The sequence below is a fragment of the Somniosus microcephalus genome, chromosome 33 (genome assembly GCF_052327205.1).
Source record: "Somniosus microcephalus isolate GS21.2 chromosome 33, FLI_Smic_1.0, whole genome shotgun sequence".
NCBI classification, from domain to species: domain Eukaryota; kingdom Metazoa; phylum Chordata; class Chondrichthyes; order Squaliformes; family Somniosidae; genus Somniosus; species Somniosus microcephalus.
The window spans coordinates 30,958,663-30,985,433 of record NC_141019.1 but is presented as its reverse complement, the minus strand read 5'-3'; the positions used below and the strand labels follow the sequence as shown (position 1 = coordinate 30,985,433).

The window sequence follows — 26,771 nt, the reverse complement described above, 5'->3', positions numbered from 1 at the left end:
AAAATGCTGGAAATCTGGAAAATAAACAGAAAATGCTGGAAATCTGGAAAATAATCAGAAAATGCTGGAAATCTGGAAAATAAACAGAAAATGCTGGAAATCTGGAATAGTAACAGAAAATGCTGGAAAGAAAATGCAGGAAATCTGGAAAATAAACAGAAAATGCTGGAAATCTGGAATAGTAACAGAAAATGCTGGAAAGACTCCGCAGATTCTGTGGCGAGAGGGTTAATATTAATGTTAATGTTAAAGCGCTCTGACCTTTCACCTCTCGCGCTCTCCATTTTATTTCCTCTCTCAAGAATCTGGCGCAGATTCCGCAGGATTTTCCTTCAGAAACGCGGTAAGTTCTCGGGAAACAAGCCGCAGCCGCCGGTTTAACCCCAGTGTCCGCTCGTTCTTTGTCTCACCGACCCCGGGAATCGCGGCCTTCGAGCTCGGTCAGTGCCGGGGCCTGAGGCCGGGACTCCAGCAGTCGGGCCTGGACTCGGACTCAGTAACCTTGGCCTCGGTTGGATCGGGTTGACTCTGTCTCGGTTCCGGGGCCTTGGCCTTGGGGCTCTCGGTGATTGTGCGCCGGTCAAACAACTTCAATGTCCCGCAGTGGCGGCTCCGCTGGTCCCCCACCAGCCCGGGAGAGGTTCGGCTTCTGTCCCGGGCCTGTGACGGGGGTCAATGATCCGGGTCACTGCCCTTGGCCTCAGTACCCTGCCTGTGACGGGAGTCACTGATCCGGGCTACTGCACTTGGCCTCAGTACCCTGCCTGTGACAGGGGTCAATGATCCGGGTCACTGCACTTGGCCTCAGTACCCTGCCTGTGACGGGAGTCACTGATCCGGGCTACTGCACTTGGACTCAGTACCCTGCCTGTGACGGGGTTCACTGATCCGGGCCAGTGCACTTGGCCTCAGTACCCTGCCTGTGACGGGGTTCACTGATCCGGGTCACTGCACTTGGCCTCAGTACCCTGCCTGTGACGGGGGTCAATGATCCGGGTCACTGCACTTGGCCTCAGTACCCTGCCTGTGACGGGGTTCACTGTTCCGGGCCAGTGCACTTGGCCTCAGTACCCTGCCTGTGACGGGGTCGCTGATCCGGGCCTCTGCACTTGGCCTCAGCCTCAGTACCCTGCCTGTGACGGGGTTCACTGATCCGGGTCACTGCACTTGGCCTCAGTACCCTGCCTGTGACGGGGTTCACTGATCCGGGTCACTGCACTTGGCCTCAGTACCCTGCCTGTGACGGGGTTCACTGATCTGGGCCAGTGCACTTGGCCTCAGTACCCTGCCTGTGACAGGGGTCAATGATCCGGGACACTGCAGTTGGCCTCAGTACCCTGCCTGTGACGGGGTCGCTGATCCGGGTCACTGCACTTGGCCTCAGTACCCTGCCTGTGACGGGGTTCACTGATCCGGGCCAGTGCACTTGGCCTCAGTACCCTGCCTGTGACGGGGTTCACTGATCCGGGTCACTGCACTTGGCCTCAGTACCCTGCCTGTGACGGGGTTCACTGATCCGGGCCAGTGCACTTGGCCTCAGTACCCTGCCTGTGACGGGGTTCACTGATCCGGGCCAGTGCACTTGGCCTCAGTACCCTGCCTGTGACAGGGGTCAATGATCCGGGTCACTGCACTTGGCCTCAGTACCCTGCCTGTGACGGGGTCGCTGATCCGGGCCTCTGCACTTGGCCTCAGTACCCTGCCTGTGACGGGAGTCACTGATCCGGGCCAGTGCACTTGGCCTCAGTACCCTGCCTGTGACGGGGTTCACTGATCCGGGCCAGTGCACTTGGCCTCAGTACCTTGCCTGTGACGGGGTTCACTGATCTGGGCCAGTGCACTTGGCCTCAGTACCCTGCATGTGACGGGGTTCACTGATCCGGGCCAGTGCACTTGGCCTCACTACCCTGCCTGTGACGGGGTTCAATGATCCGGGACACTGCAGTTGGCCTCAGTACCCTGCCTGTGAGGGGGTCGCTGATCTGGGGCAGTGCACTTGGCCTCAGTACCCTGCCTGTGACGGGGTTCAATGATCCGGGACACTGCAGTTGGCCTCAGTACCCTGCCTGTGAGGGGGTCGCTGATCTGGGGCCCTGCACTTGGCCTCAGTACCCTGCCTGTGACGGGAGTCACTGATCCGGGGCACGGCAGTTGGCCTCAGTACCCTTCCTGTGACGGGAGTCACTGATCTGGGGCCACTGCAGTTGGCCTCAGTACCCTTCCTGTGACGGGAGTCACTGATTCGGGGCCCTGCAGTTGGCCTCAGTACCCTGCCTGTGACGGGAGTCACTGATCCGGGGCCCTGCAGTTGGCCTCAGTACCCTGCCTGTGACGGGAGTCACTGATTCGGGGCCCTGCAGTTGGCCTCAGTACCCTGCCTGTGACGGGAGTCACTGATTCGGGGCCCTGCAGTTGGCCTCAGTACCCTGCCTGTGACGGGAGTCACTGATCCGGGGCCCTGCAGTTGGCCTCAGTACCCTGCCTGTGATGGGAGTCACTGATCCGGGGCACTGCAGTTGGCCTCAGTACCCTGCCTGTGACGGGAGTCACTGATCCGGGGCACTGCAGTTACATAAGAACATAAGAAGTAGGAGCAGGAGTAGGCCATACGGCCCCTCGGGCCTGCTCCGCCATTCAATAGGATCATGGCTGATCCGAATCTAGACTCGCGTCCACTTCCCTGCCCTCTCCCCGTAACCCCTAATTCCCTTATCTGCTAGGAAACTGTCTATCTCCATTTTAAATTTATTTAATGTTGCAGCTTCCGCAGCTCTCTGGGGTAGCAAATTCCATAGATTTACTACCCTCTGAGTGAAGAAGTTTCTCCTCCTCCTCAGTTTTGAAAGGGCAGCCCCTTATTCTTAGATTATGCCCCCTAGTTCTAGTCTCACCCAGCAGTGGAAACATCCTCACCGCATCCACCCGATCAAGCCCCCTCACAATTTTATATGTTTCGATAAGATCGCCTCTCATTCTTCTGAACTCCAATGAGTAGAGTCCCAACCTACTCAACCTTTCCTCATACGTCAACCCCCTCATCTCCGGAATCAACCGAGTGAACCTTCTCTGAACCGCCTCGAGAGCAAGTATATCTTTGCTTAAATATGGAAACCAAAACTGCACGCAGTATTCCAGGTGTGGCCTCACCAATACCCTGTATAACTGCAGCAAGACTTCCCTGCTTTTATACTCCATCCCCCTCGCAATAAAAGCCAAGATTCCATTGGCCTTCCTGATCACCTGCTGCACCTGCATACTAACTTTTTGTGTTTCATGCACCAGGACCCCCAGATCCCTTTGTACTGTAGCACTTTGCAGTTTCTCTCCATTTAGATAATAACTTGCTCTTTGATTTTTTTCTGCCAAAGTGCATAACCTCACACTTTCCAACATTATATTGCATCTGCCAAATCTCTGCCCACTCACTTAGCCTGTCTATGTCCTTTTGCAGGTTTTTTATGTCCTCCTCACTCACTGCTTTCCCTCCCATCTTTGTATCGTCGGCAAACTTGGATATGTTGCACTCGGTCCCTTCCTCCAAATCGTTAATATAGATTGTAAAGAGTTGGGGTCCCAGCACTGACCCCTGCGGAACACCACTAGTTACTGATTGCCAGCCCGAGAATGAACCATTTATCCCAACTCTTTGTTTTCTGTTAGATAGCCAATCTTCCACCCATGCCAGTATATTACCCCCAATCCCGTGATTTCTTATCTTGATCAGTAATCTTTTGTGTGGAACCTTGTCAAATGCCTTTTGGAAGTCCAAATACACTACATCCACTGGTTCCCCTTTATCCACCCTGTATGTTACGTCCTCAAAGAATTCGAGCAAATTTGTCAAACGTGACTTCCCCTTCATAAAACCATGCTGACTCTGTCCTATTAAATTATGTTTATCCAAATGCTCTGTTACTGTTTCCTTAATAACGGACTCCAACATTTTGCCAACCACAGATGTTAGGCTAACTGGTCTATAGTTTCCAGCTTTTTGTCTACTTCCCTTCTTAAATAAGGGTGTTACATTAGCAGTTTTCCAATCTGCCGGGACCTTTCCTGAGTCCAGGGAGTTCTGGAAAATAATCACCAATGCATCCACAATCCCTACCGCCACTTCTCTCAAGACCCTAGGATGTAGGCCATCAGGTCCGGGGGATTTATCCGCCTTAAGTCCCATTATTTTACTGAGTACCATCTCCTTAGTGATTTTAATCGTGTTTAGCTCCCCCCCGCCCCCCCCCCCCCCCCCCATTGCCCCCTGTTTGTCCAGTGTTGGGATATTTTTAGTGTCCTCCACTGTAAAGACTGATACAAAATATTTGTTCAGCGTCTTTGCTATCTCCATGTTCCCCACCACTAGTTTCCCGGTCCCATCCTCTAAGGGACCAACGTTCACTTTAGCCACCCTTTTTCTTTTTATATAGCTGTAGAAACTCTTGCTATCTGTTTTTATATTTTTTGCTAGTTTACTTTCATAATCTATCTTCCCTTTCTTAATTAATCTTTTAGTTATTGTTTGCTGGCTTTTAAATGCTTCCCAATCTTCTATCCTCCCACTAGATTTGGCTACTTTATATGCCCTTGTTTTCAGTCGGATACTATCCTTTATTACTTTACTAAGCCACGGATGGCTATCTTTTCTTTTATTCCCCTTTTTCCTCAGTGGAATATATTTATCTTGAAAGATGTGAAATATCTCCTTGAATGTAGACCACTGCTCTTGTACCGTCTTACACTTTAATCTGTTTTAAGAACATAAGAAATAGGAGCAGGAGTAGGCCAATCGGTCCCTCGAGCCTGCTCCGCCATTCAATAAGATCATGGCTGATCTGATCCTAACCGCCAATCCACTATCACAGAACCATCTCCTGAATCTAACAGAATTAGACACACGAAATAGGAGCAGGATCAGGCTACACGGCCCCTGGGCCCGCTCCGCTACCCACAGGGCCATGACCATTCCGAACCTAGACTCATGTCCAAATTCCTGCCCGCTCCCCGTAACCCTTAATTCCCTTTACTTCTAGGAAACTGTCTATTTCTGTTTTAAATTTATGTAATGATGTAGCTTCTACAGCTTTTGGGGGCAGCATATTCCATGGACCTACCACCCTCTGAGTGAAGTAGTTCCTCCTCATCTCAGTTTTGAAAGAGCAGCCCCTTATTCTAAGACTATGCCCCCTAGTTCTAGTTTCACCCATCATCGGGAACATCTTCCCCGCATCCACCCGATCCAACCCCTTCACAATCTTATATGTTTCAATAAGATCGCCTCTCATTCTTCTGAACTCCAATGAGTAGAGTCCCAATCTACTCAACCTCTCCTCATATGTCCATCCCCTCATCCCCAGGATTAACCGAGTGAACCTTCTTTGTACTGACTCGAGAGCAAGTATGTCCTTTCTTAAGTATGGACACCAAAACTGTACGCAGTATTCCAGGTGCGGTCTCACCAATACCTTGTACAACTGAAGCATCTATCTCCCTATTTTTATATTCTATCCCCCTAGCAATGAAAGCCAACATTCCATTGGCCTTCTTAATCACTTGCTGCACCTGCATACTAACCTTTTGAGTTTCGTGCACCAGGACCCCCAGATCCCTTTGTACTTCAGTACTTTCCAGTTTCTTGCCATTAAGATAATAACTTGCTCTACGATTTTTCCTGCCAAAGTGCATAACCTCACACTTTCCAGTATTGTATTCCATCTGCCAAATCTCTGCCCACTTACTTAGCCTGTCTATGTCCCCTTGCAGGTTTTTTATGTCCTCCTCACTCACTACTTTCCCTCCCATCTTAGTATCATCTGCAAACTTTGATATGTTACACTCGGTCCCCTCCTCCAAATCGTTAATATAGATTGTAAAGAGTTGGGGACCCAGCACTGACCCCTGCGGAACACCACTAGTTACTGATTGCCAGTCTGAGAATGAACCATTTATCCCAACTCTCTGCCTTCTGTTAGATAGCCAATCCTCTATCCATGCCAGAATATTACCCCCAATCCCGTGATTTTTTTATCTTAAGCAATAATCTTTTGTGTGGCACCTTGTCAAATGCCTTTTGGAAGTCTAAATACACTACGTCCACTGGTTCCCCTTTATCCACCCTATATGTTACTTCCTCAAAGAACTCCAGCAAATTTTCCCAGTCCACTTTAGTCAATTCTACTCTCATACCTTCATAGTCTCCTTTATTTAAGCTCAGTACGCTGGTTTGAGATCCAACTCTCTCATCCTCAAACTGAATTTGGAATTCAACCATATTATGGTCACTCATTCCAAGGGGATCCTTTACTAGGACATTTTTTATTAATCCTGTCTCATTACACAGGACCAGATCTAAGATTGCCTGCCCCCTGGTTGGTTCAGTTACATACTGCTCAAGGAACCCGTCCCTAATACACTCTATGAACTCTTCCTCAAGGCTGCCATGCCCAATTTGATTAGTCCAGTCAATATGAAAGTTAAAATCCCCCATGATTATAGCTGTTCCCTTATTACAAGCCCCAACTATTTCCTGATTTATACTCCGACCAACAGAGTTGCAACTGTTAGGAGGCCTATAGACTACGCCCACTAGTGACTTTTTCCCCTTATTATTCCTTATCTCCACCCAAACTATTTCACTATCCTGATCCTTTGACCCAATATCATTTCTGACTATTGCAGTGATTCCATCCTTGATTAACATAGCAACCCCACCTCCCTTTCCTTCCTGTCTGTCCTTCCTAATTGTCAAATACCCTTGTATGTTTAGTTCCCAGTCATGATCATCTTGCAGCCATGTTTCCGTAATGGCCACCAGATCATACCCATGTGTAGTTATTTGTACCGTCAACTCGTCAATTTTGTTACGAATGCTGCGTGCATTCAGATAAAGAACTTTCAAATATGTTTTCTGACAATTTATTCCTGCTTTTACTACTTTACCTTTATCATTATACATTCTGTCCCTTCCTGACACGCTCTGGTTTTTAATTCCCCCACTGCTACCTTGCTCTATTGCCTTCTCCGCTGTCATTTTTATTTTTCGCTCTCCTAAAACTTCCCCCCCACTTAATTAGTTTAAAACCCTTTCTACAGCCCTAGTTATTCGATTCGCCAGGACTCTAGTCCCAGCACTGGCCAAGTGAAGTCCGTCCCAACGGAACAGCTCTCTCCTGTCCCAGTACTGATGCCAGTGTCCCAGGATGCAAAACCCATTTCTCCCACACCAGTCTTTGAGCCACGCATTTAACTCTCTAATTTTATTTACCCTAGCCAAATTTGCACGTGGCTCAGGTAGTAATCCAGAGATTATTACCCTTGTGGTTCTGCTTTTTAATTTGGCCCCTAGCTGCTCAAACTCCCTCAGCAGAACCTCTTTCCTTGTCCTATCTATGTCGTTGGTACCAACATGGACCACGACAACTGGATCCTCCCCCTCCCACTCCAAGTATCTCTCCAGCCCAGAGGAGATGTCCTTAACCCTGGCACCGGGCAGGCAACACAACCTTCGGGACTCTCGCTCTCGGCTGCAAAGAACTCTATCTATCCCCCTAACAATACTATCCCCTACCACTACATTTCTTTTATCTCCCCCCACTTGACGGTGCTGTGGCCGGGTTGCTCATCCTCCCCGCAGTCCCCGTTCCCATCCTCACAGGGAGTAAGAGCCTCAAACCTGTTGGACAAGAGCAAGGGCTGCGGCTCCTCCAACACTACCTCCTCGATCCCCGTATCTGCCTCACTTCTAGTCACACCATCCTGACCCTGGCCACGGACTACATCTGAATTAATTAATCTAATTGGTGTGACTACCTCCTGATACACAGAGTCCAGGTAACTCTCCCCCTCCCTGATGTGTCTCAGTGTTTGAAGCTTGGACTCCAGCTCTTCAACACGGAGCCGGAATTCCTCGAGCAGCCAACACTTACTGCAAATGTGATCACCGTGAGCATCAATGGTGTCCACCAGCTCCCACATATTGCAGCAGCAACACATCACCTGATCTCCCATTCTATGTAATTAATTAAATTTATTAATATTATTCTTAAATACCCTCTGCCCCGATTCGCACCTTAGAAACTATAAACCACAGAGTTTAAGCTTAAAAAAGAGAGAAATACTCACCAACCAATCACTTACCCGCTTTCTGGTGACGTCACACTTGGATTACTTTTTACCTCTCTCCTTCCCTCTGAGGTCCGAGACTGGAGATTGGTACGCCTTACCTGGGTCTCTGGAGCCTTTATACAGCCGCTCAGCCCACGATTCCTGCCGATTCTTGCACTGAGGCCTTACCTGGGTCTCTGGAGCCATTATACAGCCGCTCAGCCCGCGATTCTCGCACTGAGGCCTTACCTGGGTCTCTGGAGCCTTTATACAGCCGCTCAGCCCACGATTCCTGCCGATTCTTGCACTGAGGCCTTACCTGGGTCTCTGGAGCCATTATACAGCCGCTCAGCCCGCGATTCTTGCACTGAGGCCTTACCTGGGTCTCTGGAGCCTTTATACAGCCGCTCAGCCCGCCGATTCTCGCACTGAGGCCTTACCTGGGTCTCTGGAGCCATTATACAGCCGCTCAGCCCGCGATTCTCGCACTGAGGCCTTACCTGGGTCTCTGGAGCCTTTATACAGCCGCTCAGCCCGCGATTCCTGCCGATTCTTGCACTGAGGCCTTACCTGGGTCTCTGGAGCCTTTATACAGCCGCTCAGCCCGCCGATTCTCGCACTGAGGCCTTACCTGGGTCTCTGGAGCCTTTATACAGCCGCTCAGCCCGCGATTCTCGCACTGAGGCCTTACCTGGGTCTCTGGAGCCTTTATACAGCCGCTCAGCCCGCGATTCCCGCCGATTCTTGCACTGAGGCCTTACCTGGGTCTCTGGAGCCTTTATACAGCCGCTCAGCCCGCCGATTCTCGCACTGAGGCCTTACCTGGGTCTCTGGAGCCTTTATACAGCCGCTCAGCCCGCGATTCTCGCACTGAGGCCTTACCTGGGTCTCTGGAGCCTTTATACAGCCGCTCAGCCCGCGATTCCCGCCGATTCTTGCACTGAGGCCTTACCTGGGTCTCTGGAGCCTTTATACAGCCGCTCAGCCCGCCGATTCTCGCACTGAGGCCTTACCTGGGTCTCTGGAGCCTTTATACAGCCGCTCAGCCCGCGATTCCGGCCTCAGTACCCTGCCTGTGACGGGAGTCACTGATCCGGGGCACTGCAGTTGGCCTCAGTACCCTCCCTGTGACTGGAGTCACTGATCCGGGGCACTGCAGTTGGCCTCAGTACCCTGCCTGTGACGGGAGTCACTGATCCGGGGCACTGCAGTTGGCCTCAGTACCCTCCCTGTGACTGGAGTCACTGATCCGGGGCACTGCAGTTGGCCTCAGTACCCTGCCTGTGACGGGAGTCACTGATCCGGGGCACTGCAGTTGGCCTCAGTACCCTGCCTGTGACGGGAGTCACTGATCCGGGGCACTGCAGTTGGCCTCAGTACCTTGCCTGTGACAGGGGCACAGAATAGGCCACTGTACCCTGTGGCTGTGATTTTCCCCACTCTCACTGTCTGGGTTCATGGCCATTTTAGTGAGGTGATGGAGGGTCTCCACATTCCCCCTTCCCCTCCAGGGAAGCAGTGAGATTCAGCACCTGCAGGGTGGGGCGGGGCATGGGTATTGTTGAAGTCAGACTGCCCTGGTTTTGTCTTGTGCTTGTAATCATTTATCTCCTGCCAGTCATTAAAATCAAGATTCATTTTTGACACGCACTCTGGCTCGTGTGTGTTGGTTTACCAGTGCACTGTGGATTTGTGCACATAATCTCTCACATGGGACATTATGGTATTCAGTACAGATGAAGTGCATTCCTGGCAAGGAGCAGACAATTGGAAAACAAAGCAGTATGTACCAGCAACTCTTACCCACCTGAAAAAGTAGTCGACCTCCCTCTTGATGAGGGACTGGCATATGCCATGGCAAGTAGATGGGTAACAGTTTGTTTCTCGTATTTTTTCCCCAATCAAAATCACTGGTGTATTTGTGTTTCAGCTGTCACAATGATGTCCTCTAAGAGGCTGGCCGACGTGGGTTACAAGATGTTCTCTGGATCAATGATGTTACTGACGGTATACGGTGGTTATCTGTGCAGTGTCCGTGCGTACCGCTTCTTCCAGAAGAAAAGGGCCATAAAGGCAGCAGCTGAAGATCAAACCAGTGGCTGAAGGTCTTGCCAGTGAAATGATAAAGGACTAACGGCCATCCCTACCCTGGCAAACAAAAGTGAATGATATTTAACATTGAGTATGTAACTACCAGACTTTTGGTGAATCAACTGGTTTTTTTTTTAATCCATTCATTAGAAAATTAAGATGTGGATAAATAGTTTTGTTTGAAAATTATTTTCTGCTTTGAGCTTTTTGTGTGGTGTATCTTTTGTCATTAGTTTATTTAAGTTTTGATAGCTTAGCTGGCTAATGTTTCTTTAACCAGAATACTGAATTGCAGCCTTGATTCCCTGCACTTGAAAAGGTAATACATTTCCGTAAATGTTCTTTTAAAAGAATGACCCGAGTAGTTTGTTAGTTTGAGATACATGCCCCCACCACACAATCGGCTGTCCTTTCTTTTACCCTTACCTCTTTCCTCCTCCACCCCCCCGCCCTCTCCAATTTGTTTTGACTGGAACAAGATCACAATTTAAAATAATTGCCCCCTGGTGCCCAAGCAGGTAAATTCAGCAGCTGGTGTGATAGAGCGAGACTTGTTCATTTAACACCTAAATAACTGATAAGATGAACAATCCCATTTACAGAGGCCTGGTTGTTGATCTGTACAGGATCTAGATTGCAGTTGGAGAGGATTGTGAAGTGACGAGATTATGCCCGCCACAATAAATTTATATTTTTTCTAGTTAAAAACCACTTATCCACCTCAAATGGCAGTGCTGCAGGTAGTGTGTGTGGCAGTCTGGATTTTCCCTTGATCACTGACTGGCAGTGGAAGAGGAATTTTGCCTGGAAAACAAACCTGCTGATTGTGCTTCTGTAATTGCCAAGGACAGTGGCAGCAGGGATCTATTTACTCATACTGAAAATCAAAAATATACAGCATTGTAGCCTGCTCCAAAATCTGGAGTATTACTGCTCATGTACAGACACATTGGCACTGGTGTGTATTTCACCTAGCTGCACAATATTAATTGTAAATCTCGATAAATATCCTTCGAAAAAGCCAGCGCAGGCTCGCTGGGCCTCCTATGCTGTACTATTCAATGATTCCAGAAGTATTAGTGTCCAAGTAATCGTTTATGTGCAGGTTAAAGACCAAGGCTTGTAATTGGCTATAAACCTTTTGATAAAAATCTCCCCACCCTCAAAGCAGATTCCTTGCTCGTGCGCCGTTCTGTGGGCTCCAGGTCACCCTTTGATACCTCAATAAATATTCATTATAGCCCCAGTGAGTCCTTTCAGTTTTAGTTCTGATAAAAGGGTACACATCCAAAATATTAACCTGTTGCTTTATAATGCTGGCTGCCCTGTCTGTTGCCAGCATTTTCTGGTTTCAGAATTTATTGAAGCTGCCACTCACTTTTTAATATAAAGCACTCGGAGGGGGAGGAAAGGACCTGAACTGTGGAACAGAAAATAAAGAGAAACTGAATCTCAACAAGCACGACTCTAACCTGAGGTTGAGTCATGTGCACAAGCAGCGTCACATCACTATGTGCCCAAAGCCCCTGCTGATTTCAGTTACTGAAAACTTAGAGCAGATTTTCTAAACTTGCTTTTTTCCTCAAAGTAAATGTTATATTAAAATCAGCCAGTCGTCCAGGTCACAAAATCTACCTAAATGTCCAACCCACTGCAGAGCTTGGGCGAGCTAGATTCTGAAATTACATTTCATGACAGAAGTTCATGAAAGCCAAGTGTCAGCTGGGGCTCAGTGGGTAGCCCTCTTGCCTCGGAGTCAGAAGGTTGTGGGTTCAAGTCCCCACTCCAAGGGATTTGAGCACAAAACTCTAGACTGACACTCCAGTGCAGTACTGAGGGAGCGCTGCACCGTCTAGAGGTGCTGTCTTTCGGAGGAGATGTTAAACCGAAGCCCCATCTGCTCTCTCAGGTGGATGTAAAAGATCCTATGGCACTATTTTGAAGATCATGAGGGGAGTTCTCCCAGGTGTCCTATTTATCCCTCAATCAACATCACTAAAACAGATTATCTGGTCATTATCACATTGTGGCAAATTGGCTGCTGCGTTTCCTACATTACTACACTTCAAAAGTACTTCATTGGCTGCAAAGCGCTTTGGAACATCCAGTGGTCGTGAAAGGTGCTACATAAAATGCAAGTCTTTCTTTAGAAGTTGAACTGACTTTATATTCCTTCTAAAAGGCTTGGGCACCTACACCTGTCTCGATTCACATTAACTGGGCTTTCAAACATACAGAATCGCAGGCTGGGGTCTGTGCCACCTTCACTTCAGTCAACGGTGAAATGAAATTCCATTAAAAATATTTAATGACACCTTTATTGCAGTGTATCCAGTAAAAAACACATTGAATTAACAAGAACAAACAGAAGAACCTCCACTAACACATCCACAGCTTGTCATCCTGCAAACAGTCTGTATTGACAGAAATTTTGATGCATTGATTTAAAATGCAAGACAAAGTTTATTTTGGTAATTATTAATTAAAGGTTGTCCTCCTCCCCTAAATCATTCCCGTTGCTAAAGCCACTCAGATCTAATCACTGGGATGTTTGTGGCTCGGCGTTGCCTCCTTCTGGGGCAGAGCCTCTCTCGATCTTCCATCTAGTCCCTGGCCGGGACTGAAAAACTCAGCCACAACGCTGCAGGGTTTGTCTGAAAAAAGCACAATCAAGCTGCAACATAACATTCTACAGTAATAACAGTTCAACATGAAAACAAACCGAAACAGGGGGGTGCCTCATCCAACAAAACAATCTTGAAAGACAAAGCCCCATTGGCATTCCCCCATGCATCAGTTCAGGCACCCATTATAGTCAATCACTTTAAACTGTCCAACAGCAAGACAGGAGTCTCACCACAAGATGATTTCTTGATGCTCCCAACAATTAGCACCTCCCCATAAAAAGCAAATTCTCCAGGATGTCTGTTTTGAGGACTCCAGGGTGGTGGGTGTTGGTCTCTTCTCCCGCCCCACCACCAGAAGGTGACAACTCTCGCTCGGGTACAGTTTCACACAATGGACCCACCCTCCAGTACCTCACACAAGTCGCCATTCCTCACGCGCAGGAATTGCCAGCCGGGCTCAAAGGTTACCAGTCAAGTGGAAACACTGGCTGTGTTCCTCGGTCTCCTTTGTAGGCCAGAAGACACCAGTTGTAGTGCCCCCCCCCCCCCCCACTAATAAGATCAGCAAACTCACCCCCAGTGATTGAACCTGGGATCTTCCTGGTCTGTGTCTCAGTTCCACACCAGGTAGTAATGTCACCAACTGAGTCATTAGGGTTGCTTTTTATTTAAGAAAAGGACATAATCAGCACATTTCACTCGTTCATTCCATTTTGGATCAATTTGGTTTTTTTTTTTAAATTTCTGGCACCGCAGACTCTAGTGGGGAGTCATTGATGCCATAATACCGGCACTGAAGAATCAACGATTAGAACATAATTGCTGCAAGTTTATTCAGTGCTAAACCACAGTTAACTACCATGAAACAGCACAGCCAGAATGATAACAAACTATCAAGAGGAGGTAAATATTACACATCATGTACAGTTATCTCTCAAATAACTTTACACATTCCATGACTGGTCCGGTGTGGCATTCCAAAAATTAAAAAAAGAAAGAGAGATCAGTCCATTCAATAGAATGATGGAAATTGCAAAGCTTTTAATAAAGTAAGCAATGTTACATAGACAAAGTCACTTTATTCAAAATTCTATCCAGTTTGCAATTTTGAAATCAACGCCACTGTATTTGTGATCGCCAGCACAGCCAGAGGATCCATTGGTCTTAACCCCATCCCAACTTTTCTAGCCTGCACACATTTTGTTGCATTACACAGCGAGCATCTGAGTCAGTGTAGTCTACCCGAATCAAATTCATTATACATAGAATAATGACTTGGATGTCTACAGGCTCTTCACATTGGTATCTGTGCCAGTGTAGGCACAAGAGTGGCATAGCAGAAGTGCTGGGTCATGCCCAGAACTAAAAAAATGGCTCGAGTGAATTCCTGGAACAACAATGACTTTGTAGAATATATAAGGGGTACTTTTTTCCCCCTTCCCAACCCCACAAGCTAAAGGAAAACCAACAGGAGTCACACCCTGGGTGAGTTGACCAGACAGCGGAGCCAGACAGTGGTAATCAAGTGGCATGTAGTAACAGTTGCCAAAATTAAAGAATAAAAGTGAACATATTCTGTCACACAATCATGCCAGTGACGAGGGCATCATGTTCAAAGGGTGCGGAGGAAACTTTAGACTATACAATGCAGTGAGTAGCTCAGTATCTCACTGTAAACTTTAAAAATATCCTCATAATACTTGATCAGTCATGTGATGCAATAACCAACATGCATCTGCGTAGGTCATAAAACACACCTATATACACTTGCTGACATCATTGATGTCTGTGAACTTGCTAATCCTCCAGAGAATGAGTGTGGAAGTGAAGGTCATGGGAATTTCCTAGTATTCAAACATAAATAGACACACACGGTAATAAATGGTTGGCAGAGAGTTACGAGGCTAAAGTTCAAGCAATGTGGCTCAGGTGAAGTCCGAAACTACGAGAGTGAAGGGAAGACAATAATTCAGACTTGGGATAAAAAACAGAAAATGCTGGAAATACTCAGGTGGTCAGGCAGTATCTGTGGAGAGAGAAACAGAGTTAACATTTCAGGTCGATGACCAGTCCTGATCGAGCTGAAACGTTAACTCTGTTTCTCTCTCCACAGATGCTGCCTGACCTGCTGAGTATTTCCAGCATTTTCTGTTCTTATTTCAGATTTCCAGCATCCGCAGTATCTTGCTTTTGTATTAATTCAGACTTGGGTTTCCCTCCCAGTCCCCTTCGATTAGCAGAACTCCGATTTAATTATTTCTTTAAGCTCAGACATTTTACTTTTACAATAGTCAGCAGTTTAATAAAAATACAAAGAATGCAATGAGAACCATAGAGGCTGAAAGGGTACTAAAAAGTGAAAGACACACTGAAGATTATAGCATCACCTGACTGCTACTGCAATACCACTCCCCTCCCTTGTACAACTCAGCAACATTCTGTACATACATTATAAAAAGAGATAGAAGGAATTTTGAGGTGAGGGGAGAAAAAAAAAAAGTATTCAAGTACTATTCTCTTCTTCCTCCCAAAAGACTGCTTGAGCAAAGATATACATCTAACTTATGTCTTTCCTCAGAGGGGAGGCTCCTAGCTGTGCCAGTCTATGTCAGCCTAGTCAGGCCTGCTAAAGTAGGCTTCCCAGCCAGAACGCATCGATTATGGATCTGATGAATCTACTTCAAAAGCTTGGCACCACCTAGGACTAAGCCGAGCTGGCAGCCTGCCTCAAATTAGACCAGGGATACATCCTCTCTTTGGGTCTTCTCTGGCTAGACGAAAAAAAACCTGACCATGCAGGTCCCTACTAGGCTGCTTTTGCACTGAAAAAAAATCTCAGTGCAGGCAGGATATATACCAAATTTAGAAGTATTTCGAGGAGTACTTCACACTGAAAGTACTTTTTGCTCTCCCCTAGAATGACATTCCCCTTTAAAGATACAAACACAGTCCATGCCTTTGGGCGACTTGTGCGACATTTCTGCTGGCCAGAGATCTGCTGATCCCACTTCAGCAGACTGGTGTGGTTTGCAACGATTCAGTTTTGGCGCTGGCACTTTCACCAGTGCCGATGGAGAATATTAAAATGAAGAATGTGTACAGCTCGAGCCTCAGTAAGTCATGACAGAATTCAAAATGCCCTCAACTACACTTATGGTCTCGGAGCTCCCTTCCCACCTCTCCAGTAAGCTATTCACGAACCGGCCTCGCAGCATCACTTCTAGTTACAGTTCAAGATAAACCAGAGTATGGGGTTTGCTACAATATAGCCCAGAGAGATGCGACAACTATACCATACCTCTGACAGGGGGTGATTATGGAATCTCAACATTATGGGAGGCTGTATATTTCAGGGAACCTCTGTCCTTTACAGTGTATTCATTTTATACCCCATGTATTGAAGATTAAATTATTTAAGAACCATTTTGTGACACTTGCGAACCTGGTTGGCAGAAAGCTATGCCATGTGAGAAAAAGAAAAAGAATCCCCTAGGTTACATGGGGGGGGGGGGGGGGGGGGGGGAAAGAGGGGGGAGAAAAGAGGGCTGATTAGAACATGTACTTTAATAATCGTGTGTTCGGGACAAGACCATTTAAAGTGCAGTCTTAACCAATCGAAATGGAAGTAGAACCAGTGGACACAGCTCCAAGTTCCGGCCAAGCCGCACATGGATCTCCCACAATCCCCTGCAGTTTGTCAGCAAGAGCAACAGCAGATGGGAAGGATTTTTAGGCAGATTCGAAAAAGAATCGTTTTGTGGGTCAAACAGTATGGAACTCACTCGAGTCTCATTTTCTGTAGGGAAAAAAAAGGAAAAGTTCTTTGAAAAGTTCAGACTGGCACCTTTATGGTCATTCCACGTTAGGGACCTTTCAACAGACTTCAAATTCCAGGAATCAACACAAACTGGACACGGAGGTCACATCCTTAAAGGCGGCACCTCGGCCTGTAGGGTTTAAATATAGCACAAGCCACTCGAGACAAATTTGACTTACAAACAACATTCTCTCTCTTTCTCAATGTATAAACCCATCGTTGCTGCATAAACAGTGTTCTAAAATAAATCCTGCTCGGTTTTAGACCAACATTTTAACCCACATCATTTTAAAAATAAAATCCCTCCCCGCACCCCTTCTACAACCTCAAGAACCCAATAGCCAAATCACTGTTAACAGGGTCTCGGTGCTTTAACAGTCCAAGTCTCCAGATCAGGTAGTATCGGTGAGTTACACTGCTTGTTACAATAAAGAGTGTGTGGGTGCGAGCGATTACAATTAAATCTTCAGCCCTGAACTCAAATAACATGGTTTACAAGAAAATATCGAGGGCTTCAGATTGCTTAAGCAATATGGATGATTACATCCTTTTAATAAACTTCAGTACTTAACTGTGCCAATTTAATTCAGACTTTTACCCTACTCTTTGCCACAGACCTATTTTTAGACACAGTGAGCACTGGGCAGTAATGCACAGCACCAGGATGGAGATTCAATCCACCAGTCAGCCATCATCAATTTGAGCTGTCAGGCAAGAAGTCATCAGGCTGTGGTGTCACCGTGTCTGGTGTGGGGAGGGGGTGTATAGGGGCAGTACCCTATACCTCAGAGTAGCTAATGACATTGGTGGAGGTCTGCAAACAAACAGTTACTCAAAAAGTCTCCCGTTTCCAAATGAATGATGGGACTGGGGAGGGAAGAGGAGACAGACAAAAAAGGAGTAAGAGAGAGCAAGAGGGGTAAGCAACAATCCCTTAACTCAGAACACTTCAGATGCCATCCCTCTTGGTTAAATGACCCATTGCTTGAATAACGTGGACACAACATTTGGCCAGAAGTCATGTTTATATTGTGTTATCCTGTGCTTTAAAAATAAAGATCGATCTAACTGAATAGCAGTGTAGGGGAGATCATTACTGAGCAAGTGCCTGCACCAAAACCCTTACAAACCATCGACAACACTGTTGGCACAGGTGACTTCATTAGTGTACTGGCCCTGTACATTAGCTGTGCTACTGGCCAGCTTTAAATCATGCAATCAAACACGCCATTAGTGAACAAGATGTATCTATTACCATCAAGTATGTTCTGACCAACACTTTACCACCGCGAGAAAAAAGCTTGGTTAAAAGATCGAACCCTCAGAGAAATGAAGGTTTTCTCTGACAACGACAAAAGGAGTCTCCAGAGGATGGAGATCTGTGCTGAGTTAGCAGATCTCAGCCAGATTAGCGGGGGGGGGGGAGAAACACTGCAACTGGCTTCAGTTTCCAGGCTAGAGGGGGAAGGAAAGTTCCCTGTTCCTAACTGCACTTCCAGTGACCCCTGCATGTGGACAGCAGGCGAGGTCAAAGTTTTGGGCGGGGGGGGGGGGGGGCGGGGGAAGGAGGAGAGCAATGCAGCCGAACCCGAGGTCCAGAAAAGAAATGGGACTACTTGGGCGACATACACAAAGGCTGCTAGCACCCATGGAACAGTGCCCCCAGCAAGAGCCAGCAGCTTCAGGACAGAATAAAAATCGGTGGGGGAGGGGGGGGGGGGGGAAGTGATGAAACAATGGACGTGGAAGGTTGCGCCAAATGTCAGCTACAGACTGACCATTTGAACTTTGGCCTCAGCCCTCCCCAAAGCACAGCGTCATTGCCAGGGGTTGTGGGCGCAATCGCGCTCACCCTCCCATTCTCTCAGCTGCAAACCAACAGACCGGTTTTGGAGGGGAGGGGGAAATAAAAAGGAGGATTTTAGTCTCACGTAAAAATTTAAAATTTGAAGAGGAAAAATCTAAAGAAGCTTAAGGCTGCGAGGGTGGGCCGGGGACAACAGATTCAAAAATTGCTCCTGGGCTTCCAGAGCCCGACTCTGAATTTAAAAAAAACACACAACAAAAATACACCAAATGACATAGTATTGTGAATTTGCTTTACATCAATATAATAATCAATGTCTTTAAAATAAAAAAAAACATTCAGGGCTCAGAAATTCAACTCACTGAAACATCTCCCTTGAACCAGTATTTACACAGGCCCTGTCAGGTATACCACTAGGATCTCCACAGAACCATCATAGGTAAAAGACAATTTTTTTTCCTTTCAAGAAAAAACAGTTTGTGTAGCTGAAACTACTGCACAAAAAATTGAATTTTTTTTTTTTTAAAGTTTAAAAAAGACAAACTCTGCAACTTGTAAACAAACCTTTCGGAACGGTTTCCACACAAATTCTCGTTCGAGACAACCTTCGTGGAGCGAGACCCGTTAACAGCTTTTGCAGGAAATCTGGAAAAGTTTAAAAGCAGTCTCGTTTCCAGGAACACACCAGGGTTCAGTAAGCCCCAGCAACAGATTAAAGCATCGTCCAACACCGTCTCTAAAAAATCAGAGACATTTGGGTGGTTTACTTTGCAAGGCAATTTTTTAAAAAATCAATGTAATTAAAAGAAACAATTTAGTCCAACTCATTGAGCTTTAATTTGACTGGAACCTAACCAGCCAAAAAAAAAGACAATCTCTGCTTTCCTACAAGAAGAGGGATAAAACAATGTAGGGCCTTTATAACTTTCTAACCTTGAGCCATCACTGGGTTGGGGAGGGAGGGATTTAGTTTTCAATCCCTCCCCATCAATAAAAACTAAACTAAAACATTTACTTCAGAGGATCCCCTCCTTCTGCTCCTCAAAACAGAAAGGGATTGTCATCAGCACTTCAATCCACTGCCGTAACACAAGGACTGCCGGCTTTCGCTCACAAATGGCTAAATGAAGGCCACCTGGAATTTGCCCGCTGTCGACTGCCCGATTTCAGTAATGTAGTAAGCTGCAAACCAGCTCGTTAACAAATGCAATTACTTTGTATTAAACAGCAATAAATGAACTGACCACTCAAAATACCATATAGAGGCTAACAGGGAAACTCTCTCCCTCAACATCCAATTTCTAAAGAGGGTTTACAACACACACACACCACACACTCACTCAGCTACTCACTAGAACCTAGTGTTTTAATACAAAGCTGCGCTTCAATACTTGGGTCAACAGTGGAATGACACCACAAAAATGACAATTTGGAACCTTGCCCATAACTCCTGATTCTTTGGGTTTACAGATTACTCAATTTCTTTTATATAAAATACCCAACGTGCCAGGGATGGTGAGGATTCAAACACCAAATGATAGCTCTCCCATCTGAAGTTACCTGCTTTACTCCTTCAATGAATTTGAAACCCCCCCACCGCCCCGCACCCCCCCCCCCCCCCAAAAGACTGATTACACAATCCTCTTGGTTTTAGCGGTCTTCCGTCTCGCTCACTCGGCTCCATGTCACTTTGCTATTGTGCCAACGAATTACAAAATATAGGACGAGGAAACACGACAATAACACAGGCCTGAAATGTAAACCACACCTTTAGCAATTCGACAAATTGCACAAAACCCATTTAAAGCAGTGCCAGGTTGTTAAATGGAATCGGATGGGTCTATAGAATCCACAGTCTAGCTCCATCCGTTCCCATTCAAAGCCGCACTTCAATTTCTCATATTGCTAAAGCACATAGAACAAACAAAAAGAAAAATGCCTGTGTGCTTTGCAGGTGCAAGTTACTGAGCAGGCAGGCCGTCTCAGATCCCATGCAGCAACACCCAGTTTATTTTTATTTTTATTTATTTATTTATTTTTAAACTGTCCAGTGCTCGGTTGTTTTCCGTAAGGTTGTCCTGTCTGTGCCTAACCCATGTTACACAGTTCACGGAGACAGCATCTAATGATCCCCCGCCCATGTTCCAGTGGTTAGGTGCCCGTTGGTCCCGTTCGTGCTGTTGGCGCCTTTGGAGGGACTGTGGTGATGGAGTTTTGTGCCGTTAGTTATGGAATCATCATCGTCGGAGCTGCTCTCAATGTCACTGCGATCATCCTTAGAGACCTGGATTGAAGAGAAAAGTTACATTATATTTACGCATCATCAGGTAGCGATGCACTTTGCCTCCTTGCCCGTCACTCTCACTTTCAAAGCTGGAATCGTATAACAAAATCACAGCTCTCATTTGGGTCAAACTCCTGTCTCCCCACCCAGTGCAGTAGGTGTGTTGAAAACAGAATGTTGCGTTAGTTATGTAGCACCACACAGGGTCAGTTAGTGGTCTGGGCTAATCCTCTACAAGTTCCTGATCACAGCAGGTCCATGCTGGGAAGGTGCTGAGCTAAGCTTGAGACAAGGCACTTTCCCTCCCTCCCCAAAAGAAAAAAAGAGAAAAAGAGGGCAAGTCACCCTGGAGATTTTCATGTCCCCAGCACTGGTCCATTGGGAGGCGGTCACCGCCTGACTCTGGGAATGGCGCACAAGATCAGAAAGCTCAAGGAGAGGCAGGATTAACTGAAAACATACATCAAAAGAAAAAAAATAGGGAAAAGGATAAACTTAAACTTCCAAGATTCCCCAAATGCAGAGTTGCTACATTCAGAAGCTAGGAACTGTAAAATGTAATTCCCATTAATCCTTCAATGGATTTCTGCAGAATTGTGTTTTTCCCCAGGCCACGTACGGACGGTGCCACAGAGAGCAAGTAGCTGCCTTGCTCCAAGGTCTCGCCGACTGGTAGTTTGTCCGGCAGACGGTTGGAGGTGTACGCCGAGTGGTGACATTGTGATGACCCCCTGTGGGGAGGGATTTGGCTTCAGGCTGTGGCAGCATGACTGAGATCAGGAGCTCAGTGGAGTGGAGAGTGAAGGAGATTTGAAGCTGTATTCATCCACTCTGTGGTGCCATCTATTAGCTCCAGACCACCATCTGCAGACTCTGAATAAAAACCCAGCCTCACGCCAGTAAATCACTAAATAAATTCTAGTGTTCGGGCTCTGCAAAAGGTTAGGTATGCAAGGTAAAGTGGTTAAAAACAAGGGAAAATACCTTCTCCTGGACAGGGATGAAGTGCTTAATTGTATAATAAATCTGACTAGAGTCAGAACTCAATGTTAATAAATGACAAGACTACGCATAAGTAAATTAAAGATCGAGTCTCACCATCAGGACCCCTTTTAAAAGTTGCACAATTGAAAACCAAGATTAAACTTTTATTCTGTTCAATTTGAATTCTTGTGTTTGAATTTGCAAGCGCTGATGACATCGGGGAACTTTGCAGGAGCTACCAAGTCTAACTTTAGGGACTTGGGCTGTTCTTCAGCAAAGGGGGTCCTTGCAAAACGACATTAATTCAGCTCCCTTTGCCGGGTTTGGCCTCAAACAAAAAATGGAATGAACGAGACAGAACGTCAAAAGAAATGAAATCAGACTTCTTTGTAAATACTGCAATTTTAAAGAAGTAATACCGATGGCGAGACTGCCGCTGAAAAAAGCTTGTGGTTTTCTGGTGATGTTACTGGATATATATAATATAGGAAGGGGCGCTCTTCCACTAGATGTGCTTGGGTGTTGAGGGCAGGTCAACTCTGGGACACTTTCACACCCTTTTAAATAGTTCATACAAGTTACGTACTGGTGTGATGGGAGGCCCTGAAGTTCTGCTGCCAGACTTGGCAAAAGTTAAGCTCTCCATTGCAGAAGTCATTACTATAATTACTACAGATTATTGACCTACTTTCTCCCCAAATGTAGTAGCTTTGGAAGCTGCCCGTGTTGTTCCGTGGGATTTCAGTTTCCAACAGCTGCTCTCATTTTATATTTTGGCTTTTTTTCCCCCCTAAAGAACAATGGCCCAGAGCTGATGCTGCCCGTCTCCTAGCAACCACGTCACAGCAGCAGAGGCCCCAAGAGCACGATGCGCTTTCCCTTTCGGACACGGGGCTGCGAGGTCTAGGGTGACCCTCAGGGGAGAACACCCAGCAATTGCCAGCCGAGAGCCCGAGTGGATGCTTTACTCCCGAGCCTCTGCCAGCGAGGCTTTGCGACAAGTTGCCCTCGGAATATTTACCTTGCCCAGTGCAGAGCTCCTCCTCTGTCCCTAGTGGCTCAGCTAAGATTACTGGGAATCCGGTGATTTGAAATAAGCAAAACCAGCCAAAAAAACCCAGGAATATATAATCCTTTACAGAGTAGGGAGACAAAGCCAGTTTTCCAAAAGATGATGAAGTGGAATCAGACCACTTTTTAAAAAATATATAATTTAGTCACTTAAAGTGCAAACCGACTTCTGAGCAAATCATTGAAGTTGGTATGGCAGAAGTCTGCAATGTGTCAGCTTCGGTTTGCTTTTCGGCAGGATGAGAAACAGAAAAGGTCATAAACAGTTTGCAGCTCAAAACCCTCATTAATTCATGTCACCGCTGGCTCCTGAAAGGGCAAACACGAACCACAGCAAATCGTTAAGCAGTACATAGAGTCCCCACCCGTTGTTTGGTACTTTTCCACCATTGTCGTAACTCCCAGATAACCCAGCAGGTGGCACTCTAAAACTGGTCAACAGTACAGTGGCAATGCTGCAAAGAAAGCGCGCCTCAAGAGTCAGCATCTCAGAAGTTGCTTTGAATAAAACTAGGTACAACAAAAGGCCCCGCTTGTGGGAAGTGGTTCTCCCCCTCCCCCTGCTGATAATTGTAACTCTTGGTTCTTGGTCATCCTGCCTCCAGGAACATGTGTTTCTGGTTTACTGGTGACCGAATATATAAACAGCGCTTCTTGCAAGCAATCGGAAAACCCACTGCAAAATGTCCTGGTTTGCACAACATGAAGCACAATCTCCCAGTTTCGAAGGAACGAATGCTTCATGTCTTTTCTTAATAAATAAGAAATGAAGAGTTAATGTTAAAACTTCCAACTCCTCAGCGGAAGGGAAACTTAAAAAAAAAAATTTGCTTCAGAAAAGAACCTGCATGAATAGCATACCAGTTCCTGAAAGCTATCTTTAGAACAGTGAAGAGGCTGTTACCACCACGCGAACATATTCAAAGTTTCTTTTAAATGTAAAAACATATAGTCTGAGCGTAACAATCAAGAAAATGCGGTGATTTTAAATTACGGCAGAGGGCTCTGTATCCAATCGTACGCCAATATACCACAGCCGTGCACATCATCTAGTTTTGGATGAGCAAATTTTTGAGATGCAGGCACCAAGCACAAAACTATTGATTTACAAATTTTTAAAAAAAAGTGATGCATAAAACATTGGTCAAGAGAGTAGCTTACCAGCCCTGTTAGACAACAGCTGGGATACGATCTGCCTTTGGGAAGCGTGCTCCTTTTGAAGAGCTAAGGAGGTTCTATTCATTAATACAGTACAATTCGTGGTTTTTTTTTAATTTCAGAAACGCAGGTCAACATTTAGTACAGGAAGGGTAAAGGTCAAAAGGTGAAGCAAAGGGAGGGCATGAATTATTCGGCACGGCCCAAGGGTGGGTGGCGAGCTGGGGCTGTCAGCCCCGCCCGTACTCAGTGCCTGGCTCAAACAGCCCGGGGAAGGAGGGGGGGGGGGAAGGAGATAGAACAGCGGGATGGCATCCCCACAAAAAAAGGTAAGCTACTGCAAAAGGTACCTTTCTCTCTATCCCCTCCCAATCAGTGAATATTTGTACTGGTGTATTAGTTCTTGCAATCCAGATTAAATAAAATTATCTTTAAAAAAAAAAAACCGGCCTAGTTACATTTGTTAGCAATGTTAAGATACGAGAGAAAATATATTTACACATGATATATTAAGATAACCAAAAAAGTAGTCATTCAAATTAAACATTAGATCACATTTAGAAACCTCAGGGTTTTCACTTTTCCCCATCCCCAAATACATAGAACTTTCTTTTGGGGGGGGGGGGGGGGGGGCGGAGCGGAGAAAGAGAGGGAGATTTTTTTTTAGTCAAGTTGAAAGTTAAAACAGCTTCTTTTCTGGCTCTATTTCCGAGTGGCAGGCAGTGACTAGTGGGGTACTGCAGGGATCGGTGCTAGGACCCCAGCTATTCACAATATATATTAATGATCTAGACGAGGGAACTAGATCTAATATCTCCAAGTTTGCAGACGACACAAAGCTGGGTGGGCGTGTGTGCTGTGAGGAGGATGCAGAGAAACTCCAGTATGATTTGGACAGGTTGGGTGATTGGGCAGATGCATGGTAGATGCAGTATAATGTGGATAAATGCGAGGTTATCCACTTTGGTGGCAAAAACAGGAAGGCAGATTATCTTAACAGCAATAGATTGGGAGAAGGGGAAGTGCAACGAGACCTGGGTGTCCTTGTGCACCAGTCGCTGAAGGCAAGCATGCAGGTGCAGCAGGCGGTTAAGAAGGCAAATGGTATGTTGGCCTTCGTAGCGAGAGGATTCGAGTACAGGAACAAGGATGTCTTGCTGCAGTTGTACAGGGCCTTGGTGAGACCACACCTTGCGTATTGTGTGCAGTTTTGGTCGCCTTATCTGAGGAAGGATGTTCTTGCCATGGAGGGAGTGCAGAGAAGATTCACCAGACTGATACCTGGGATGGCAGGAATGACGTATGAGGAGAGATTAGGTCGATTGGGCTTATATTCGCTGGAGTTTAGAAGAATGAGAGGGGATCTCATTGAAACTTATAAAATTCTAACAGGACTAGACAGACTAGATGCAGGAAGGATGTTCCCGATGGCAAGGGAGTCCAGAACCAGGGGTCACAGTCTAAAGATAAGGGGTAAGCCATTTAAGACAGAGATGAGGAGGAATTTCTTCACCCAGAGAGAGTGGTGAACCTGTGGAATTCTCTACCACAGAAGGCAGTTGAGGCCAATTCATTAAATATATTCAAGAAGGAGTTAGATATATTTAAGGCTAAAGGGATCAAGGGATATGGGGAGAAGGCAGTGACAGGGTACTGAGTTTGGATGATCAGCCATGATCTCATTGAATGGTGGAGCAGGCTCGAGGGGCCGAATGGCCTACTCCTGCTCCTATCTTCTATGTTTCTATGTTATGACAGCAGATTAAACCAGCTGGCCAGTGCTTTCACTAGTTCAAGGCCCATTTGTTCAAATCACACCGGATGGTGGCTGCACAATACAGACAGATCACCTGGTGAGTTTAAACACCTAAAGAGAACCAACAACTGAAAGAGCGGGGTGAACAAGCAATGGTTCACACGTCCCAACAGAACAGGCACCCTTTCCATTGTAAATAAATCACCATAAAAGCACTCTTCTCTTCCGTAACTCTCCAATGACTTGTACATGTGCTGCCCAACAGTGCTAGAAGCATGGAGGCAGGAGGCAGGAGGGAGGTAATGAATTGCTTGCACAATGTTTTATTTAGGGATTGATTGATCGCTTGACTCCGGCATGTACCTTTATATCTGGGGGCTCCAGATTGACGCACATTCTTAATCTAACAACAGGAGTAGAACATTTGACTGCTACGGTGTTAGCCAAATTAGTATTGTTTGCTTGTAATCTGAAATCCGTGCCTTTTCGCCTCCCCCCCAACCCCACCCCAATAGCCTTTCTTCCCGAGTAAACATCACAATTGATTCTGCATCTGTGGCCTTCTGGAACAATGCACTCCGCATTCTCAAGTTTTTCCTGAATTCACTTTTGCTCAAATTCGAAGATTCTGTCCCTTTGTTCTCGATTCTAGAGGGCAGAGTCATTGCTCCATTTACCCCGGTCAACTCCGTGTGTTATTTTAAATGCCTCGATCAGATCACCTCTTAACCGTCTTCATCTCCAGGAACGGAGGCCAAGTTTACCCACTCGCATCATATCTCCGTGCCTTCTGCCTCACTGGCGATCAGCTAACAGTATAAACTAGGAGCTGAATCTGGAGCCTTCCTGGTGTGTGCGAGACAGGACTACGCCAGAGAGAGAGGCAGTGGAATTATCAACCAAGACCCGGGAAAGCTCACAAGGAGTATTTTTTTTTAATGGATGAGTAAGTCCCAAGTGCGGAACATCCCTTGCAGTTAAAGCCTTTCTTTCCTGAACTTACAGCATGACAGTATATAAAGGTATATTGAATGCCTTTTATGGCCTTGGGCTGGAATATCTGCAGGATTTCATTCTTG

At 46.4% G+C, this 26,771-nt stretch overlaps 2 protein-coding genes across 4 annotated transcripts in view; one reads left to right on the top strand and one right to left on the bottom strand.

The window, feature by feature from the left end:
• The first annotated feature begins 235 nt into the window (after positions 1-235).
• cox14 (cytochrome c oxidase assembly factor COX14) lies at positions 236-10,377 on the top strand. Its single transcript, XM_085972907.1, has 2 exons — positions 236-343; positions 10,028-10,377. Exons 1-2 carry the CDS (start codon positions 238-240, stop codon positions 10,198-10,200), a joined length of 279 nt encoding a protein of 92 aa, XP_085829033.1. The 5' UTR covers positions 236-237; the 3' UTR covers positions 10,201-10,377.
• Positions 10,378-12,488: 2,111 nt separating this feature from the next.
• The window catches only part of cers5 (ceramide synthase 5), a 146,298-nt gene continuing 132,015 nt past the window's right edge, over positions 12,489-26,771 (bottom strand). For 2 of the 3 annotated variants that reach the window (XM_085972900.1, XM_085972901.1), the window contains 2 exons: positions 19,004-20,723; positions 12,489-12,842 (listed from right to left, as the gene is read on the bottom strand). In XM_085972900.1, coding sequence (XP_085829026.1) covers positions 20,562-20,723 — 162 coding nt within the window. In that variant the 3' untranslated portion in view covers positions 12,489-12,842; positions 19,004-20,561. The remainder of the gene's footprint in view (positions 12,843-19,003; positions 20,724-26,771) is intronic. The other variant, XM_085972902.1, reaches the window with a different exon arrangement.

Excerpts from the sequence above, each read along its gene's own strand:
- cox14 (XM_085972907.1), top strand. The coding sequence starts at position 238 with ATGTTAATGTTAAAGCGCTCTGACCTTTCACCTCTCGCGCTCTCCATT. Across the intron at positions 344-10,027 it reads GATTTTCCTTCAGAAACGCG|CTGTCACAATGATGTCCTCT; the intron begins GTAAGTTCTCGG and ends TTTGTGTTTCAG.